Source organism: Delphinus delphis, chromosome 7, assembly GCF_949987515.2.
Source record: "Delphinus delphis chromosome 7, mDelDel1.2, whole genome shotgun sequence".
In the NCBI taxonomy this organism is placed as follows: Eukaryota; Metazoa; Chordata; class Mammalia; order Artiodactyla; family Delphinidae; genus Delphinus; species Delphinus delphis.
In genome coordinates, this window is record NC_082689.1 from 1,980,724 (window position 1) to 2,001,581 (window position 20,858).

At 48.9% G+C, this 20,858-nt stretch overlaps 1 protein-coding gene across 2 annotated transcripts in view; it reads left to right on the plus strand.

Moving 5' to 3' along the window:
* HDAC4 (histone deacetylase 4) overlaps window positions 1-20,858 on the plus strand; it is a 284,834-nt gene that overhangs the window by 31,302 nt on the left and 232,674 nt on the right. For both annotated transcript variants that reach the window (XM_060015821.1, XM_060015822.1), the window contains exon 2: window positions 11,782-12,018. In XM_060015821.1, coding sequence (XP_059871804.1) covers window positions 11,997-12,018 — 22 coding nt within the window. In that variant the 5' untranslated portion in view covers window positions 11,782-11,996. The remainder of the gene's footprint in view (window positions 1-11,781; window positions 12,019-20,858) is intronic.

The following is a 20,858-nucleotide window of genomic DNA, read 5'->3' on the forward strand; positions in this document are numbered from 1 at the left end:
TTCAACATTTGTCTAATATTTATCAGAAGTATATACTTTAGTTAGAGATGTACAGATATAAATTTCACATATTATTCATGAAAAGGTTTCAGAAACCTTAAACTCCTCTAATTTTTGAGATCTTAATACCATGTGTTGTCTGTGTGTTTTCTTAGAAAAGCGATAATCTACTGGTTAGTAAAGTGTCATTAGACGTTTATGTCAAGATGAAAAGAACTATTTCACACTTGAATTTTATTTTATTAAAAGGTTAAATTCCTAGTTTATTTTTATACTGTGAATATTCCATGGGGTTGTTCAGAGACCTTCTCCCTAAAGAGACGCTGATGGAGTGGGGGACGGAGGAGAAACGTCGTTAAACAAGTCGGGCAGCTTTCATGGTCGGTTATCCTCTTAGACTGAATATTAACGACTTGGCGCTCCTTGTGGGGCCCAGGTGTTTCTGCTCCCTTTGTCAGGAGTTAATTTGGCATTTTCTTCTCTGCCCCAGCATCTTCATGACTTGCATGGGTCCTTATTTAACCGAGGTGTCCTGAGGGTTGAAAGGGCTCCTTGAGTTACCCTTGCTTTGCTTTTCTGGTCGCAGCCCCGGGCCCTCTCTGAGGCAGTGGGTGTCCTGAGGCCCCATGCGCTTTTGCACTTCTGGAATCTCCCGCCTGAGACGTGGTCCTTGATTTCTTCCCTTCATCTCCGAAAGGCAGAGTGCTGTTGCTTTTGCAGTTCGACTTTGACCTCAGCCCCTTCCGAGGTGATTTCTGAGGTGGAGTCAGGAAAACGTTTCAAAAGTTCATTCAGCTTGGCCTGTTTCCGTTGCGGGCCTGCTGTGCGCCGCCCTCTAGGGTGCGAGAAGGGCCGTGGGTCACAGAGGTCACGGAGCTTTACGCTCCACGCTGGGGCAGCGGGACTGACGGTGAGGAAATGATCACATAAAGATATCAGGTTGGCATCTCATACGATATCAGAGGGAGAAAGGGGCTTGGAAGGGAAAGAGCAGGGTGACGGCAGCGGCGGGGCAGTGCTGTCAGGGAACGCCCCTCTGGGGAGATACAGTGGAGAAAAGTGGGGGAGTGAGCCCACAGACACATGGGTACAGGGCTGCAGAGGGGCGACGGCTGGGGAGTTGATGGCTGCTTGGTGCCCGGCCCTGGGGCCGCGGTCCATGTGTGTGCAAAGGGCCGGAGGCAGCGCTGGGTCCTGCTTTCCCTGTGGCCTTTGGCCGCTGAGCCTTTCTTCATAAAGCGTCTCCTGTGAGTGCAGCTGAAAACACCCCAGTGAGCGCTGGCTTACTCCAGCCTGGAGTCTTACAGGGAGAAGCAGCCCAGGGAGGACGAAAGACTGGTCCAAGGTCGTGCAGCTCGCCAGGGGGATGCTGGGCTGATGGGGCCCAGGCCTCCCATGCCGGACGCGGTGCTGTTCAGGGACACGTGTGCCCACCGGTTCCCCTGGCGCTTCCCCCGAGCACGGGAGACAGACGTTAATGTTCATCAGGAAAGGAAAGTCGGGCAGCTGGGGAGGCCCCATAGTCCTGGCTGTCGGGGCCCTGCTTCAGCCCCGCTCAGCACAGTGCTGGGCCCAGCCCCCAGCTCCCCTGCGGCCTTGCCTGCCCAGTCCAGTGTCCTCCTGTCCTGTCACAGCCCCTAGCCTGCCTCTGGGGAATGACCCCTTTCCCACTGGGTTCCCTTTGGGGGGGCTGCCTGTCAAGGTGTTCAGCCCCGGCCTTGCCAAGCGGTGTGACTCACGGCCCGACCGATATGGGCCCCTTGGAAAACTTGGAGTCTCAGGCAGTGTTCCTGCAGGGACTGTCCGCCGTCTGTTAAGTCCTGCCTCCAGGCGCCCCCTCCAGATCCCCCCCCACGCCCAGCTCTCTAGATCCTTCTGGGAGGTCTTTGTTTACCTAGTTCATCCAGGGGCCACTTCTGTTGCTTGTAAACTTGAACCACTGGTGGATACGCCTTCCTCCTAACATGCCTGTGTTCTAGAGCCCGAGTTCTTACCTCGCTCTGTATTCTAGAGAGAAGCGTTCACAGACCAGGCATTGAGGTTGTGCCTGTCGGGTTCTAGAACTGGTTCTTCAGCCTCCTAGTTCCAGGTCTGCTGTTCCAGACTCTCCCCGGTCTTTTTCTCCAAGCCCGGCTCCCACTGCCTTTCTCCCAGGGGGCTGGGGGCCCAGGCACGACCTGGCTCTGAGACGGCCACAACCAGGTGCAGCCATGGGATGACGCAGCTGGGCTGGCAGAGGCCACCGATGGCCACAGAGGAGCCCAGAGGCTGGGAAGGGACCAAGTGGAGGGAGTGTTCTCATCACACCCTCCTCAGGGGCCCGAGCCCAGGCTCTGGGGAGGGAGGCCATGTCTGGGTTGGTGCTGTCGCCTTGGCCTGCCCCGGACCCTGCCCCAACTCTCTGTACTGCTCAGAAACCTTCAGGGGCTTCTGCTTCCCCCAAAATAGAGGACGTGATATTACGCAAAGGCCACTGTTTATAACAGACTGCATTCTGACTAGATCATATCAAAGGAAAAGTCAGAGGAGGAAAAATGGGTTACACAGGTCTACCCATTTATACTGTACAGTTACACTTTGGACATGTCAATGTGTGTAAAGGAGATACAGGTGAAGCCAGCCTGGTAGGGGGCCAGTAATCGTTGAAGCTGGGTGCTGTGGGCTCATACTATAGTGTTTACTTCGTGTAATTTGAAATTTCCATAATACAAGAGCTTTTTTTTCTTTAAGCAAGAGAAATTTACATTAAAACCCTGTAAAATCTTAATGTAATCGCAAATATCAATGTGAACATTCTTTTTTCTTAAAAATTTGTATTTCTTACTCTTCGCATATCCAAAAAATAAGCAGTTAAAACCAACAAGGATGTGGGGGAAACCGAAATGAAATACAGATACTGACAAATGAGTCGAGTTCTATCACGTAATAAATACATAAGCCACCGCACTGAAGGGGCTCGGAAGGGAAGAGCTGCCCCGGTCACTGTGGGAACCTGCGTCCTGACCACATACTGTGAGGCTGGAGGCAAGAACCGGACGTGAATTGTCGTGTGGGGGTCAGCAGTTGTGAAAGTACTTTATACTAGAATGTATACTAGAGTACAGCAAGTAAGCAAACAGACTGTAGCTCGTAAGAACCAGGTTTCTCACTGCTGGAGAAATAAGTTGAAAATCAGGAAAGGGGGAGACTAAAATCCACCTGTGATGTTGGGTTGGAATCTGAGGTGTCAGTGTAAACTTATGATTAAAAAAAATATAAACCAATAGATAGGCACTAAAATATAAATGTGTGTGTTAGTGTCAGATGTACTGTGTGCAGGGAGGGTCCTACAGCAGTGACACCCACCAGTAACAGGCACCGCCGGCACCCAGATCTTAGCGTCTACACACAGTTCTCCAAAAACGGGAACCAGGGCTCCCAGGAGGAGTGGCTGATTCCAAGCTTGTGACAGGGACACCTTGTGGAAGTAGAAAGTAAGGAAGTGCTAAAAAAAATAAAAGACGGGGTGGGGGCTTGTCAGAAAAACATAGGCGCTTCCAGTGGCCGAAGCTTGGATGACAAAATAAGTAATGGTGGTGTTGGATTGTCATGCACAGAATAGAATGAAAATCCGTAAATTCACACTGATATAAATAAACGATTAAACAGCGAGATGGACAAGTGGTAGCGCATCCTTGCAGTGGAGTTCTAATTAACACAAGCAGAAGAAAGGAGGGAAGTTAGGCATCACCACTGGGCAATAACCAAGGCAGTGAGAGTTGTAGACCGGATTCCCCCGGTGGGTCCCAGAGCTGCGGAGAAGCCCAGTGCAGCGAGCCTGGGCTCTCTCTTCTTGAGTCCACTTTGATAGTTTGGGTCTTTTAGGACATTTGTTTATTTCATCTAAATTGTCAGATTTCTTGGCATAAAGTTGTTCATCATATTTCCTTATCATTCATTTCCTATCTATATGGTCTACAGTTAATCCCCTCTCATTCTGGATGTTGTTAATTTGTGTCTTCTTTCTCTGTTTTTCCTGATAAGTTTAGCTAGAGGTTTATCAATTTTACTTTCTCAAAGAATCAGCATTTAGTTTCACTGATTTTTCTATTTCATTGATTTCTGCTCTTTGTTATTGTCTTTTTTCTGCTATTTTGGGTCTGGTTTATCCTTTTTCTAGTTTCTAACAGTAAAACCTGAGGTCATTGACTTAGGACCTTCTTCTCTCATGCAGGCATTCAGTGCTATAAACTTCCTCTCAGCACTACAAACATGTTGTGCTTCATTTTCATTCATTTCAAAATACTTCATAATTTCTGTTTTAATTTCTTCTTTGACCCATGAAGTGTATTATTTAGTTTCCAGATATCTGGTTTTCCAGATATCTTTCTGTTACTGATTTCTAATTTCAAGTCAGAAAACATACTTTGTATATCTTGACTTGAGTCTTTTAAAATTTATTGAGACCAAAAGATGGTCTGTCTTGGTAACTATTCTGTGTGGATTTAAAAAGAATGTGAAGAGTATGTATTCTGCTGTCGTTCATGAAGTGTCTATAAACCTCATCTTGGTCAGGGTGGGTGATGGTGTTGTTCGTGTCTTCTCTGCTCTTGCTAATTTTCTGTCTCCCTGTTCTAACCACTATTAAGAGCAGGGTGTTGAAATTTCCACCTACAGATTTGTCCATTTCTCCTTACACTTTTACTAGTTTCTGCTTCATGTATGAAGCTCTGTTATCAGGTGCATACGTGTTTAGGAATGTTATGTCCTTTTAATGAATTGACCCCTTGATCGTTATGAAATGACCTTCTTTATCCCTGGTGATATTCTTTCGTTAACATTTACTTTGTCTGATATTCATGTGAACATTATAGCTTTCTTTTGATTAGTATTTGCATGGTATATCTTTTTCCATCTTTCACTACTTAAAACACGTTCCTTGTAGGCAGCATATGTTTGGGTCCGTGATGCTTGGGGAAGATTTATTTTACAATAAAAAGCATGACCTCTTCTCTCTAAACCATTTTTAGTCCTACCTCACATAATTCCTCTTTATACTCTGGAAGCAGGGTCTTGCTTTTTCATCCCATCTGACAACCTCTTTAATTGGGGCGTTTAGACCATTTGATCTGGTCATTGATATTGTTTGGTTTAAAGCTACCATCTTGCTTTTTGTTTTCTACTTGTCACTTTTGTGTTCTGTTTTTCTCTTCTTCTGCCTTCATTTGGATTGAGTATTTTTATGATTGTATTAATTTTATTATATTATATTATTTTATGATTGTATTAATTTTATTGGCTTGTTAATTATAATCATTTCTTTTTTAAGTGGGACTTTAGGATTTATAGTCTACATCTTCCGCTTATCACAGTCTTATCTTCAAGGTTAAACTACTTCATGTCTAATGTAAGAACATACTACAGTATACTTCTGTTCGTCCCCTCCCAGTCTTTGTGTTATTTTTATTTGTTTATTTATTTTTTTAGCGGTATGCGGGCCTCTCACTGCTGTGGCCTCTCCCGTTGCGGAGCACAGGCTCCGGATGCGCAGGGTCAGCGGCCATGGCTCACGGGCCCAGCCGCCCCGCGGCGTGTGGGATCTTCCCGGACCAGGGCACGAACCCGCGTCCCCTGCATCGGCAGGCGGACTCTCAACCACTGCGCCACCAGGGAAGCCCCTTTGTGTTATTTTTGACATATGTTTTCTCAGTACGTATGATATAAACTTTGTAATATGTTATGACTTTTGCATTAAACAGTTCTCTTTAAGAGAGATTCAGCATCGGAGAAGAATCTTTTCTATTTACCTGTATGGTTCCCATTTCTGAAGCTCTTCACTCCTCTGTGTAGATCTGTGTTTCCATCTGGTACGATTTTCCTTTTGCCTTTGAGATTTCTTTTAGTGTAGGTCTGCTGGTGATGAATATTTTCGCTTCTGAATACCGGAAAACATCTCTATTTCACCTTTGTTTTTGAAAGATGTGTTTTTCGCGTGGTGCAGCATTTGTGTGTGTGTGAGTCCCTTTGAAAGGTGCTGCTCCAGTGTCTTCTGGCTTTTGCATTCTTTGCACTGAGAAATCCGCTGTTGTTCCTATTTTTGTTTTTCTGTCCGTGATGTGACTTTTCCTTCCCAACTGCTTTTGAGACATTATCTTAAAACTGGTTTTAAGTAACTTGATTATGTTCTGTCCAGGTGTAATCTTCATCATGTGCCTGTGCTTGGAGTTGGTCGCACTCTTGGGTCTATGGGTTTATAGTTTCACCAAATTTGGGAAATTTAAGCCATTATTTCTTCACATGTTTTCTGTGTCCTCCTTGCACTGGTACCTGGAAACTGTCTCCGAGCAGTCAGCTGGGACGACTGGGCAGCTCATCATGTTTGTGTCTCCTCAAGGGTCACATGCCTGATGTCCAGTGTCTGGAAGCCACAGTTGCATGTGTTTTGTCTGTTGGAGCTGTTTTGTGTAGGAGAGTAAATCTGGACTGTATTATTCTATTTTGACTAGAAGCAGAATTCTGATCGTCCCCAGGGAAATTGTCAAAACTTTATTAGAAGCTTTTGGTTTAAGATAAATAATGATCGGATCAATGGCTAGTACCTGGATGTTAGCCGTGTGCCAGCCCTGTCACGGTGCTTCTCCTGTGCTAACGCATTTAGTCCTTACGACACTCCTGTGATGGTCACAGTGCTGTTCCCCATCTCATCCCCATTCCCATAGGTTAGGAGGTGGGGCAGAGAGCGGTCCGGCTGCTTGCTCAAGGTCATGTTTGTATTAAAATGTGACCTGAGATTCACACCTGGAGCCCAGGATGCTGGTGGCCTTGGCTCTCATGCCAGCGCTCTCAGCTGTGAGCTGGACTCTGCCAGCCGACAACTGACCGGAAGTTTATGGCTCCTCTCAGAGACCCAGGGTGCAGAGTCTCCTGATAGACCTGGTGTGGCTGAGGTCGGAGGAACTGGGCTGAATGATGCAGCTGGAGGTTCAGCTGAGAGCCGAGAGGGAGATCCCCTGCCCCACTGTCTCCCCTGGGACTTACAGAGTCACCCTCTGACCCAGCCAGGACACTGGGCGTCCGTCCCTATGCTGCAGGGGGCTGCTTTCCAGAGCCCATGCCTCTCCGTCTCACGGTGTTGAGAGCATCCTGAGGGAGCTGGCCTATGTGGAATGCGGTCTGGTTATGATGCAGAGGATTGTGAAGTGACGGAGGCACATTTCTCTCTGGAACCGTCCGGGCTCACACAGCGCTGGTGAGGGCGGGTAGGGGACCTGTCAGGGAAGAGGCCTGGGTGCAGTGCGTACTGGGCATTAGGTGTTGGATTGTGTCGCCCCCACCCAAAAGTTGTATTGAAATCCTGACCCCCAGTACCTCAGAGTGTGAACTCATTTGGGAATGGGGTCTTTGCAGATGTAACTCGTTAAGATGAAGTCGCACTGAAGTCGGTTGAGCCCCTAACCCGCTGTGACTGTGTCCTTCTAAGAAGACGGCCGCGTGGAGGCAGACCCACGGGAGAAAGCAGGGTTGGAGCCCTGCAGCTGCCAGCGCAAGGGCACCCAAGATGCCACAGCTGCCGGAGGCTGGAGGAGGCCGGGAGGGATTTCCCCGCGGCTTTCGGGGACGGCCTCGCTGACACCTGGGTTTCAGACTCTGAAACTTTCTTGCCTCCAGACTGTGAACAATACACTTCTGTGGTTTTTAAACCGCTCAGTCTGTGGTCCTTTGTCTATACATATTAAGCCGTAGGAAATGAGCCCACTGGGGTTGTGTAGGTTCTTTCATATACATCCCGCCCTGTAACAAGGCATGTTCTTTTTTTAAAGATTTTTTTTTTTTTGATATGGACCATTTTTAAAGTCTTTGTTGAATTTGTTACAGTGTTGCTTTTGTTTTACGTTTTCGTTTTTTGGCTGTGAAGCATGTGGGATCTTAGCTCCCCTACCAAGGATCGAACCCACACCCCCTGCATTGGAAGGTGAAGTCTTAACTGCTGGACTGCCAGGGAAGTCCCAAGGCATGTTCTTATGACTTGAAGTAGCTCATGTCCTACTGGTACATGGGGGAGAGGTGTCAGTGTAGTGCAGAGGTTGAGCTGGGTCACACTGGATTCTTCCTGCTTCACTGATGCTTCTTACCATCAAGGAACAGGGTTTGACTGTTAAGGACACCCGCAGGCTGGACGTGGGACCCTGGAGGGATGCCCTGTGTCTGTGTGCACTTTCCTCCCACCACCTCAGCTCTGCCTCTTGCTTGTTTCGGCAGACTGCGCCTTCTCAGAAATGTTCACTGCACGGTTTTCTCCATCTTTGTATGTTCTGTCCCCGATTCCATAACTCAGAAGCTTCAATTCTTCCTTTTAACCTCTCTCATCAAAACGTTGCCAGCTTTTATAAGGACTTTTTATTTATTAGGAATTTTACATGTCTTTTTTTAAACTATGGTACTTTAAACATTAGAGTTAGTGTTGATTTTTGTAGTACCCTGGTTATTAAATTGCAGTTTTGAATAGTCTGCTCCAACCTTATTTTTTTTTCATAAGCCCAGGTATTTTTAGTATGCAGGTTTTTGGAGTGTGAGGTTCTTCCAGAGCGTGTATATTGTATTATAGCAGAAGCTTCTGTGTTCTGTTCAGTCTGCATCTGGGAAGAGAGCCGTCTCAGTCTGGCAGCCTCGCACTAGGTGAGAGCCTGCTGGACACTAGCCGTTTGGTTCGGGGCTGTGCATGTCAGCTGCAGAGGGGGTGGCTCTGAGAAGCGTTTTAGCCACTATTGCAGTAGACAGAGGAGCGGGTAGGAGCAGAGGACAGAGTCTTTGGGCAAAACTCAGGTCTGGACCACAGCTATTCTTTTTTTTTTTTTTTTAATATTTACTTATTTGGCTGTGCTGGGTCTTAGTTGCAGCACATGGGATCTTCGTTGCTGTGTGTGAGGTCTTTTAGTTGCGGCACGCAGGGTCTTCGGTTGCGGCCTGCGGAATCTTTAGTTGTGGCATGCAGAATCTTTTTTTAGTTGTGGCATGTGGGATCTAGTTCCCTGACCAGGGATCATACCTGGGCCCCCTGCATTGGGAGTGCAGTCTTAACCACTGGACCACCTGGGAAGTCCCTGGACCACAGCTATTCTTATTTGAGGATAAATAAATAATCCCCACCATGGGGTCTTAAAAGGTATCCCAGAATGTGGGGGAAAGGGAGCTACCCTGAAAGGCAGAAGACAGATATACCTCTGAAAACAATTTATAGTCAGAATCAAAAAAAGAAATTTTGAAAAGACTTTGACTAGGAAGACAAACAGAACAGAAGGTCATGAGGAGGGAATCAGCTGAGAGGAAAAGATAATGGAATGAGCTGTAAAGGGAAACGTTTGAAACAAAGAGCTTAAGGTTTAGTTAAAATCTGTATGAAAAGCCATAGGAGTAAAACGGATATCATGGAAACTAGGAGCAGTGCTGTGGAGAACACGCTGGCGAAGGCTCTTGGGATGCAGAGTGAACGACGATGTGCCGGTGCTGCGAGAGGCCAGATACGATGGGGAGGTTTCAGCCAGACGGTGTGGGAAGCTCTGGAGATGACAAAACAAATGTAACAAAACAATTGTCAAAACGTGATTGAAGAGCATTTTCCTGAGCAGAAAAAAAGACCTGTGTGTATTGAAAGGTTCATGTTTGGAACAAAATAAAGGGAAAGAGACTGACCACACATCTTCTGACAACATTTTTGAATTTCAAGATTAAAGTTAAAAAAAAGTCCTGGCAGAATCCAGACAGAAGAAAGCCTCAGAACTCAGCCCCAAAGGCTCCCTGGAAAGGAAGTGCTGCTTTGCTGGGCCCGCGTTTTCTGTATCTGAGGAGGGGGCAGTGGCTAAGATTTTGAGGGAGAAATATTTGTGATCCAAGACTTTTATACCCAGCCAAGTTGTGATTTTTGTGTGAAGGATACAGAGCCATCCGAGGCTTGCAGGGGTTTGCAAAATATACCATCTGCATTGCTTTCAAGACAATGGTGTTTCTTTCTGGTTGAGAGATGAGTAAAAATTCCATTTTTTCTAAAATTTTATTGAAGTGTAGTTGATTTACCATGTTGTATGAATTTCTGCTGTACAGCAAAGTGACTCAGTTATACATATATGTATTCTTTTTCATGTTCTTTTCCATTCTGGTTTATCGCAGAATATTGAATATAGTTCCCTGTGCTATACAGTAGGACCTTGTTGTTTATCCATTCTATATATAATAGTTTTCATCTGCTAATCCCAGCCTCCCACTCCATCCCTCCCCTCTCCCCTGCTTGGCAGTGACTTGTTCTCTATGTCTGTGCGTCTGTTTCTGTTTTGTAGATGAGTTCATTCGTGTCATAGTTTAGATTCCACATATAAATGATATCATATGATATTTGTCTTTCTGATTTACTTCACTTAATAGGATCATCTCTAGGTCCATCCGCGTTGCTGCAAATGGCATTATTTCATTCACCTTTTATGGCTACTATTCCATATATATATATGCCACATCTTCTTTATCCATTTAAGAGATGAATAAATAAGTTACTGTGTTTCCTAAGGAAATAAACAGATATAGAACAGTAATCAGAAAGATATTAATCACAGAGTTATAGATAACGTATAATTGGGGTTTAATCCTTTACATGATGAATGGTTTAGGGTTCTTTGGTTATAAGCAATAGGGGGAAAAAGAAAATCCTTGAATAATTTAATCAAGAACAGGAATTTGTTACACTACTAAAGGAGCGGGTGATAGGCCTCAGAGGACCCCTGAGCCCAGGTCAGTGGGAGGATGTTCATAATTACCATTTCCTCAGTTTATCTCCGTATTCCGATTGTAAAGTAAAACATGCTCATCGCAGCAAAGTATTTAAAAAGTCACTGGTGACGCCATCCCACCGAGGCAGACGCTTGGCGGTGGGGATTCGTGCCCTGGTTTCTTTGGGCTCCTCCTCTGTTAGGTGCCTGTGACCTATGGAAGAGGGTGGTCTTGGGAAGAGGATTTGATGAGCTCGGCTTACAGTACGTGCCACCCTCCCGTCTGGGGACGGACCTGTGATTGGCAGAGCTCATCAGAGCCACCTGGAGTGGGGGAGGAGCAGGTCCTCCCAGGGAGGCGGCAGGCAGCTCCGTCACAGACGCAGAGGGAAACGGCCTTCAAAGCGCTGTTAACCAGGAGTTGTTCATGACATTGGAAAATGCCTGACTGTCGTGTCAGCAAAGGGAATAGGGTGTCCAGCTGTAGAGCTAGTAGCCAGTATGGGCGAAAGGCGAAGAAGGACGGCAAGGAAATGCATCACAGTATTACCAGGTGTTTGCCTCTGTGTCACGGCATCACGATCACCTTTTAAATACTTCCTGTGATGAGCAGGTTTTGCTTTTACGATCAGAAAATGGAAATAAATTGAGGAAATGGTTATTAGGAAGATGGAAACCTGGGGAATGATTTAGGGTGTAAGTGAGGGAAGCTGAATTTAAACTTAAACTCTGAGATTGCCGCTACGTAAAATAGGAATAGTCGGGGATATAGCGAAAATGAAAAAATGTGTGTGTGGGGAGTGGGCTTAAAGTGATTTCTTGTTTAAAACGTTTTCCGTCCTCAGTGTCGAGGTTGTGGCACAGATACGCTGTTACACGTATTTACATACATTTACTAACAAAACGTCCAAGTAGTTTGTACAATTTTCAAATGATGGTTCCATGGATTGTAGAGACGGGGGTGGAGCGTGAGCGATTGATTCCGTGCTCCCCGTGGTGTCCGGGGGGCCTTCACCTCCTAACCGAAGCCTCCCCTTTCTCTCCCCAGACAGGTCGTCTCCTGAGAGCCCGGGGAGACCCTGCCCTCCTTCGGATTGCTGGGCCCACTACGTGGTCGGCGAGACGGGGGGTTTCGTGGCCGTGGACCAGCGTGCGCGTCGCTGGATTTGTATGGGGCTGGGAGCCTGGGGCTCTTTGGAGCTCCCGTTCGTGTGGAAGTTTTGAGCCCTTTTGAATCCCTTGAAGGAGAAGCCGCTGCTCGCAATGAGCTCCCAAAGCCATCCAGGTAAGCGGGGCCCTGGGTCCTCTTGGCGGACGCGCTGCCCTCACAGCTGGTCCTGGGTCTCCCACTGGGTCCTCCATCACGACCGCCGTCGGTTTACGACGGCCCCGAGGGCACAGTAGGCTGCTCTTCGTCTCAGTGGCGGAAGGCTGAGGAGGGCCTCACGGAGACGTGGGGTCCAGCCTCCGCCGGGACCTGCATGCCGACTTGAGCGGCACCCGTTTCTCTGGTGCTTCAGGGAGCTGACGGGTACGCGTCCACTTGCGTCTTCGTCTCCAGCTGCTCTGTTTCTGGGGGCCGTGGGGGTGGGAGGGCCTCTGGTCCGACTCTGAGAAGAAGCACGATCGGTGCCCATCAGTGGTGGCCAAGGGGCATCGCTCCTGGTGCCCGAGGCTTTTTATTAGGCGCTGCACTAAGCATCTTATGCGCATTGACTCCTCACTAGGCCCTAAACGTCTCCCACCTGGCGGGAAGAAGTGACTTGCCCCAGGTCACAGGGCTAGTAAGTGGCCAAATGGGGCCGGGAGCCACGTTTGCATGGCTCTTAGCTTCAGAAGCGTGTTGCGGACACACGCGTTCGGGGCTCCTCCTCCCCCGTCTCCCCCGTCGCAGAGTCACCGTGCTCGCTCCGACCAAGCTGGGAGCCCTGCCTTGTCCCGCCGCACTGTCCAGCGCAGTGTGGCCTTGGGCCACTTAGCTGTCAGTTGTCCTGAGTCTGCCTGGGCAGGTGCAGGGCATCCTTGAGGCACCGCATCCGTCAGTGCGGCTGTGGGTCCGGCTCAGCAGAGAGGGGTGGGGCTTGGTGTGGTCTCTCCCTTGGGGATTGGCCCCCCCGCACGTTCACACCCCTCTCCTTGGCCCGATCAGAGTTGTCTGAAGCTCCCGAGAGCAGGATTCCCGGTTGTATTTAGGTATGAAGAGGCTTTATTGATTTAAATCGTTCCTGTATTGCTTGATACAAAGTGTCAAACAAAATTCAGCAGTCTGGATGGAAGTGGGTGAGGTAGACCGTGGACTCTCCCTCCCGCTCAGAGTTGGGGACATGCCTTTCTCCTGTGTCTGAACAGGTAGGGTGTGTGTGTCAGTTTTAACAGAGTGTAAGCATTCTGTCTCTGGGGCTCTGTTTTATTTTTCCCGTTTTAGTGCAGTTTGAGCATCAGACAGACTTACTTTTGGTAGCTCGAAGATGGATATTTATGTGGTATATGGCTGCAGCGGTATTTATAACAGCCCCAAACCGGCATCAAACAATTATTATATACATATATTTTGAACATACGCTTCTGTAAGATCTCCACTGGATCAATTCCAAGAGGTAGAACTGCTGGGTTGGTGGGCATGTGCATGTAAACCTTCTAAGGTTACTCTCAAATGGCTCCAGAAACTCTGCCTCAACTTCTCTTAATCGTAGTTTATGAACATAGATACTTTCCTTCATTGGCACCTGCACTAGGTGAATTCAGTCTATTTCATTCTTGTCAACAGTGTCGGGAGAAATTATTGTTTGAATTTACATTCCTGTACACATGGGGGTGCACTGTTTTTGCATGAGCTGCCATAGATGTAATCAGATCTCGTACATGCCACCGGGCATTTGAAGAGAAAGAGTACTCTTTTTCCCCTTATTTTTTTCTTTCTTCTTGTTGTTGTTGGTTTTTTTTTTTGGTCTAAAGAAGTCTCCATGTATACATCAATACTGTATGTAAAGTTTTCTCATTCATAAGTATTACATATAGTTGACCCTCAAACCGCAAGGGGGTCAGGGGTGCCGAGCCTGTCCGCAGTCGACAGTCCACGTGTAGTTTATAGTCAGCTCCCTGCATCCACAGCTGGCTCCTCCGTGTCTGCAATTCCCCGTCCGGGAATTCAGCCCATCACGGATGGCGTGGTACCGTGGTACTTACTATGAAAAAATCCACCATAAGTGGTTGGCACAGTTCAATCCCGTGTTGTTCAAGTGTCAAATATATTTATACATAGGAGTATATGTATGTATTTTTTTCTCTATATGTTATTTTGTCTATACATATTAAGTTAATTGAGTTATCTAAATCAGTATGGCTTTATCTTTTCTGTCTCCTCGATTTCTAGAGAAATGTGTGCTTTCCATTATGATTCTGGTTTGTAATATTCTTTTTACAAAAAGACCATCTTATGGACCGTTTTTTGGCTTTATGTATTCCAGTGTGTTTTTCAGCACTAAAAAACTCATGACTGTTATCTCTTGGTGGCCCTGGTCTCTTAACAAAATACAACGTATTTCCCTGTTCTCTTAACAAAATACAATGTATTTCTCTTTGTTTCATGTTTCTTCGCCCCAAAGTTAATCAGTCTCCTAAAAGTATTTCTGCCCTTGGTTTCTTTGGGCTGAGAAACGCTTCTCCACCCACTTTTCTTACCCTCACAAGCCTGGTCCCCGTGAACAGCAGAGATCTAGTTGGGTTTTGCTTTTTTCTCCTTCCCAGAGTCTTGCGTCTCACGTGGGGAGTTCACCCGTGGCTGTTGACTGCCGTCGTGTCCTGCCTGGTGTGTGTGCGTCGTTCTTGACGCTGGAAGCTCTGTCTCTCTCAGTGGGTGGAGCTGGTGAGGCAGGGCTGCCTTGTGGCCTGAGCCTCTTCCCTCCTCTTCCCTCTGATGTAGGGAGTGGTGCGCTTGGGGCCTGAAGCTCTCCTTCAGGGGCCCGCCCTCCTTCCCTGAGCAGCCCCTGGAGCTGCAGCAAGGGACTGCAAACAGTGCTTGCCACCACGAGGGTCCACACGCTGGCCGGTCGGTCGCCCTCCGCCCCCGGCTGCCCTGCTGCTTCCCCTGGGCCGTTTTGGGCTGAGCTGTGGGTCTGCACACCCCCTCCTCCACAAGGCCGTTGCCAGCCTGGGGCGACGGTCTGCTCACCAGTGATGGTTTTCCCATCACTTGGACCCCCTGGGATGTACATTTTCTAGGAAATCCCTCCAGGTTTCTTGTCAGTTGACGCTACTGCTTTCCCACTGTCTAGCCTCGCTGCAAATCCCTTCATGTTTATATTTATCTTTTGTCATTTTAGTGGATTTGAGGGAGGAAGAGAACTAATTAATACTGACTTGTTCAATTCGCTCTTCTGAACAGGCATTTCTCGCCGTTCTCTGTCTTGTCTTCAGCCCGAGCAGACGAGTCCTGTTTCAGTCTCTGCATCCCTGGGACGTGCGGTGCCGGTCTCTCCTGGCCGCGCACCCTCCCTCCCCCTGCGGCACCTGGGTGCCTCCTGTCCCAGCCACGGCTCTGCCAGCTCCTGTGTGGCCCTCGGCGCCGGGCCGGGGGAGGCCAGCCGCTGCGGGCCCCTCCTCTCACGCTTGCAGTGCCGGCTGGCTTCGGCCCTTTTCCTTTGATGTGTAGCGTTTTTCTCCCCCCGTTTGCCTTGAACACTCCCTCTGGTGTTGGGTGAGGTGTGCATTATGATTTTATTGCCGTTCTTTCTGAACTTTGCCAGAGCCAGGCCCTGGTTCTCTGACGTAAAACTGTTAACTGTTGGGTTTTATTGCTCTGGATAACTATTTCTAATGATGCGTGCAGCCTGAGGAAAGGGCCTGGCTTGATTTAGTCTAAGAGAACTCTTCTTTGAGAGCAGGAAGAATGAAAAGAGCCTCTGAGATGTTGTGCTTCCTGTCTGCCCCAGCGCTCCAAGCCTTTCCCTGCTGGGATGTGCCCAAGCGGTCGGGGGCTACTAGGACGCAGGGCCTCGCTTCGAAGCCGAGTCCCCGGCCGGACTGAGCGACTGTAGACAGTCCGTGGGTCTGCTGGCAGGACAGACACGGGCTCCTTCGTTGCTCCCTCTTCCTTTGTTTTCCTCAGATGAACACTGTAGAGTTCCTTGTGGTTGGACTGTGCTAGGATATGGGGGCCTCGGCTGGCTTACAGGAGAACCAGACGCTGTCGCTCGGCCACCTTTCTGCCACTCCCACCCCGCCCAGTGCAACTCACCTTCTTTGCAGTAACGTTTCTGCCTAGAGCAAGTCTGGAGGAGGGACTGTAAGCCTTAGGGAGCCCCGTACGGAGCCTCCTGGACCTGTGTGTGGGCATCCAAACCACGCCCTCGACGGAGAGCTGGCTGACTGTCATTCAGGTGCCCCATCCCTCCCTGTGTCTTGGTAAGAGGCACGTATCGTGTTAAAAACAGGGTAACTGTTTTGAGGGAAACTGGTATGTTTCTGATCCGTGTTTTAATTTGGACCATACTCTGATTTCTCAGTATCCTCTTCAATCTGAAATGCCCCGTCCACATAAAAGCAGCTAAAAAGTCTGTGTCAACAGTTACTTGGTGATTAATGAGTTTCAACATAGTTTGATTTCTTCAGGCCGTCGTAAAGTTCTAATCCTGTAAGTCTCCCAGGAGAGGCTCTTGGCCTCCGCTGGTCTGAGCCGGAGCCCTGGTATTGCTTTGTTGGATCTCGAGCCTGTTTATTTCAACCAGTTTGGCCACCAAGGGTGTTATATTTTAATATAGAAATGATCTCAGAAAGACACATTTTTATATCATTTAAATTGTGCTTTGCAAGGATTCAGTGTTTCAGGAATGCTGCGAAGTTTTAAGGGGAGAAGTGAATTTTAAGGACTTGCAATTAACACGAAGAAGACATTGATTCTGAGTTGCTGGGGGTGGGTCGTGGACCCTGTGCGAGGCCCTGGGCCACAGGAGGAGAGCTGGGGAGCCGGGAGTGGCCTTGGACAAGGCCCGGGGAGGCCCAGGCCTGGGCTTTTGGGAGGCGGGGTGTGGAGCCAGCAGGTGCGGCCGGCAGAGTCCTGGGAGCTTAGGCCAGGAGATGGAGGCTGTGATCATGCCCATCGGAAGACGGGGAGCAGCTGGAGAAGAGCTTGTTCATGACATTTCTGGGAGGCATGGAGAGTCCCCAGCGGCTGCCGGGCCCGGGGTTCTGCGCAGGGAGAGCAGGGAGGGGAGCCGGGTTCCCGAAGTCGTGCCGAATGCAGGTGTCTTGGGGGGACGGCGGGGAGCCTCATTGTTCAGATGGACCCTGGGGCGGGAGGTACTCGCGGGCCCCTGGTACCGCCCGCTTCTGCTTTCTCAAGGGCAGGTTCAGAAACACCCTGTGCGTTTCCTGTCTGCGAGCGTCCCCCAGGCTCCTCCGGGCACCCGCGCTGCAGTCGCAGCCCCTGAGTTGTCTTGGCCCCGGATCCTCCACGCCATCATTATCTGGGGCTTAATCAGTCAAGGTTTGTTCTGGAAATCATGGAGACATAACGACTTCTTTTTCAACCTCCTTTTTCAAAAAAAAATTCTCAAATTGTGTTTTGTCTTTTAAAAATCACGAATACTCAGTCGTTATGAAGAGCTCAGAAAATTCACTGTCAATGGAGCATTGATGGTTTGTTTTGGCAATTCTCTGAAAATTCTTATACGGTTTGTGGAACATTTGCATTTATGTCCTGTTTTTCAAAGCCACCATTGTAGAAATGCAAATTTCTGAATTCTGAGATGCTGAATGTTAGATGATTAACGATATTGAAATTTAAGAATGAACTCCCGGTATGTATTTGACATAGAAAGCCCTGTACCAGGATCATTAGAAACCACCGAGCGCAGCTTGTCGGCGGAACAGAAAGGCCGTGATTGAGGCGCCCAGCGGTGGGGACAGGTGGAAGGTGGACAGGTGGGTGCTGGGCGGCCACCCCCAGATGCTGGGCTGTGAAGGGCCGGGGCTTCTCTGTTTAAAAAACCGTAGATGTTTAAAGCTTATAATAGTAACGAATCAACACCGGTTGCTCTCTAACTGCAAGTCAAACTCTGCTGTGCTCTTAGGGGCCCAGAATGAACAGCGACTTGGTTCTGAATTGTGCTTTACGGGTTATCTCATTCATTTTGCGCGACGGCCCTGGGAAGTGAGCTAGAACACTGTTATTCCTGTTCTGTCCATGAGGAACCCAGTCTTGACTGCCATCCAGTGCCCCGCCTAAGGCCAGGTATCTACTCAGAGGCCATCCTGGAACTGGAATCAGTCATCTTCCCTTGAGGGATGTGTGCCCCTCTGCTGGGCAGATGCTGGCCACGCCGGGCCAGTTAGGAATCCATCCTGCTGACCTGCGTGGGGTCCCTGGGCCAGGCCAGACGGAGGCGCCGGCCCCCTTGGTACGGTGTGGTTCATGTGAAGAGGGGATGGGCCGGGGGGGCAGGGGTCCCTCAGAAGGGGTGTGTGAGGTCAGGACGTGTGAGCTGAGTGGGGAGCAGGGCAGGAGCTCGCCTGCCCCGTGGAGCACAGAGGCTGAGATGCTCCAGAGGGGCCCGGAGGCGAGAGCTGGGCTGGCAGAGGTGGGAGATGGGAGTGGAGAGGTGTGCGTCGGGGACAGGGTCCTGACCAGGAGGGGCAGCTGTACCCAGGTCCACGCGGGCCCATCCCGTCTCGGTTCCGAGACCCTGTTGGCGTGGAGAAGGGTTATGGGCCTCGCATCCGGGCGCGCGCTCTGTGCCCTCCTGGGACGCGTGCGTTGTGTCCCCGTGGCTTAAACGTGCGTGGCTCGGCCGTGGCTGGACTTCTTGGCATTTGCAGTGCGCGCAGCATGTCCCTGTGTATTTCTGAACTTCTTTGAGCTTCTCTTTGCCAGTCCTGAGAGCTGACTGGGGGGCTGGCCGACCAGGTTAATGTGGGAGATTTTGGTTGAAACGTCTCATGTTACTTCCACCTAAGAGCCTTTTATTTGCGTATTTCGTGAGACCATGATAAAAAATGGACACTTTTGGGAAAATTATAATCAAGAAAAAATCAAATGAGGCAAATGACTGTAAACTTTTTAGAATCATGTCTGGCCTTGTGTTTTCACATGGGTTTGCTTTTCCCCACTTGGTAAGGTGCTGGGAATATTGGCCTGTGAGAGGGAGTGCTAAGCAGCGTATGATGGAAAGAGACCTGATTGTGGGATTTTCATGTTTGCCCCCCGCTTCCCCCCGCTTCCCACAAAACAAGCGGAAATAGGAGGGATGAACTCGGCCGGAGCCTGGTCTCCGGGCGTGCTCGGCCCAGGTGGGCAGGGAGGTGGCCACTCCCTAGAGGCTGCGTCAGGTTCTGGGTTTTCTGACCGTCTGTTCGGGTCATGAGCTGGGATGGCCAACAGTGGCCTCGTCCTGTTGGACTTCAGGCCCTGTGTCCCCCCAGCCCTTCTCCTCCTCCCAGCGGCCCGGGGTTCCCGCTGCTGCCGCCTGAATGCAGTGGTCCTGACTCGGAACTGGAACCATCCAGGCCGCAGCGCAGCCTCAGAGCTTTTGGGATTTTAAGATGAACAGCAGTGTTCGACGTTATAGCCATTTTTCTAACTTCTTCTAATACTGTATACTTTTCAAAAGTAGTAGGGAGGCTTATTTAAAAGTGATATTTTTTAAAAAATAAAATGTATGCATATCTTACATATGCTTATTTTTACTCCTTTTGCCGTAGCACTCGTAAAGAGTTCTGTAAGCTTGGTGTCAGCATCTTGATGGGAATTATTGAGTGGCCGCTAACTGGGGGATTTGTCGTCTGCTCGTAACCGTGTTCTCCCAGGGCTCACACGTGCTCTCTGATTCTGTGTTCTCGTTTGATTTGTTATTGTTAAGAGATTATCTTTAGACCTTTCACTGAGGGAGCTTTTGTGACTGATGGCAATTTAGTTATTTATTTATTATTATTTTAACATTTATTTATTTATTATTTATTTATTTATGGCTGGGTTGGGTCTCTGTTGCTGTGCGCGGGCTTCCTCTAGTTGCGGCGAGCGGTGGCTTCTCTTGTTGCGGTGCGCGGGCTTCTCATTGCGGTGGCTTCTCTTGTTGCAGAGCATGGGCTCTAGGCGCACGGGCTTCAGTAGTTGCAGCACGCAGGCTCGGTAGTTGCGGCGCACGGGCTCTAGAGCGCAGGCTCAGTAGTTGTGGCACACGGGCTAGTTGCTCCACGGCATGTGGGATCTTCCTGGACCAAGGCTCGAACCAGTGGCCCCTGCATTGGCAGGCGGATTCTCAACCACTGTGCCACCAGGGAAGCCCCATGCAGTTTATTTTTTTAAACTCTAAACTCTTAGGCCATTTTGGAGAAGATTGCTCCTTACAGTGTAATTGTTCAAGGTGCGGAAGCCAAGAGAATGCCTCACGTTTTAAGGGCTAAAGGTTCTGTCAATATTTTGACTTGTTTGCATTCATAGCCAAGTTTATTCCTTTTTAAGTGCAGTCTATGAATTTTCCTAAGCAGTCCTTTGTAGAAACTGAACTTTTGTTACAACTGTGTCTCTCATCGACTTGTTGATTCAGTAGGATTTGTGTGATGCTGTTGGAGTTCTAAGAGAATTCCATGGAATCTGTTCCTAACACCGGTTTTCTAGACTTTGTACGAAGAGCCCTTTCTAAGCCGTTCGCGTCTGTTACGCTGAGCGTACTTAGTGGCAGTTCCTCCGTGTTGGACGGTGTGATTCGGAATTCCCTGTGCTCCTCATTTTCACGTTCATGTTGAGTTAATCCAAATCAGGGTCTGATCGACTGCTTCTTACAGCTCCGCCCCCCCCACCAGGGTCTGACACAGAGGATGCAAACCCGCTTGCTGTTCTTTGGTGCCCAAACAGCTGCCCATCCCCGTGCCGCAGTCTTTGCCCAAACACCTGCGGTCTCCACGTGGCTCTTCATCCACACCAGTCACGCCTGGGCCCGGGGAGCTGACGGCTTTGTTTGTTTCAGTCTCACTTGAAAGGATCAGGGGCGGGAGGAAGGCGGGGTCATTGATCTCTTTCTTTGGTGCCAGTACACAGAAAGGGTTTTTAGAAACTTCCAGAAGGTGCTGGGCAGTCATGGAGGGTGGAGGCATGGAGAGCAGAGGTTTTCACTGGGAAGTTTTAGCAGA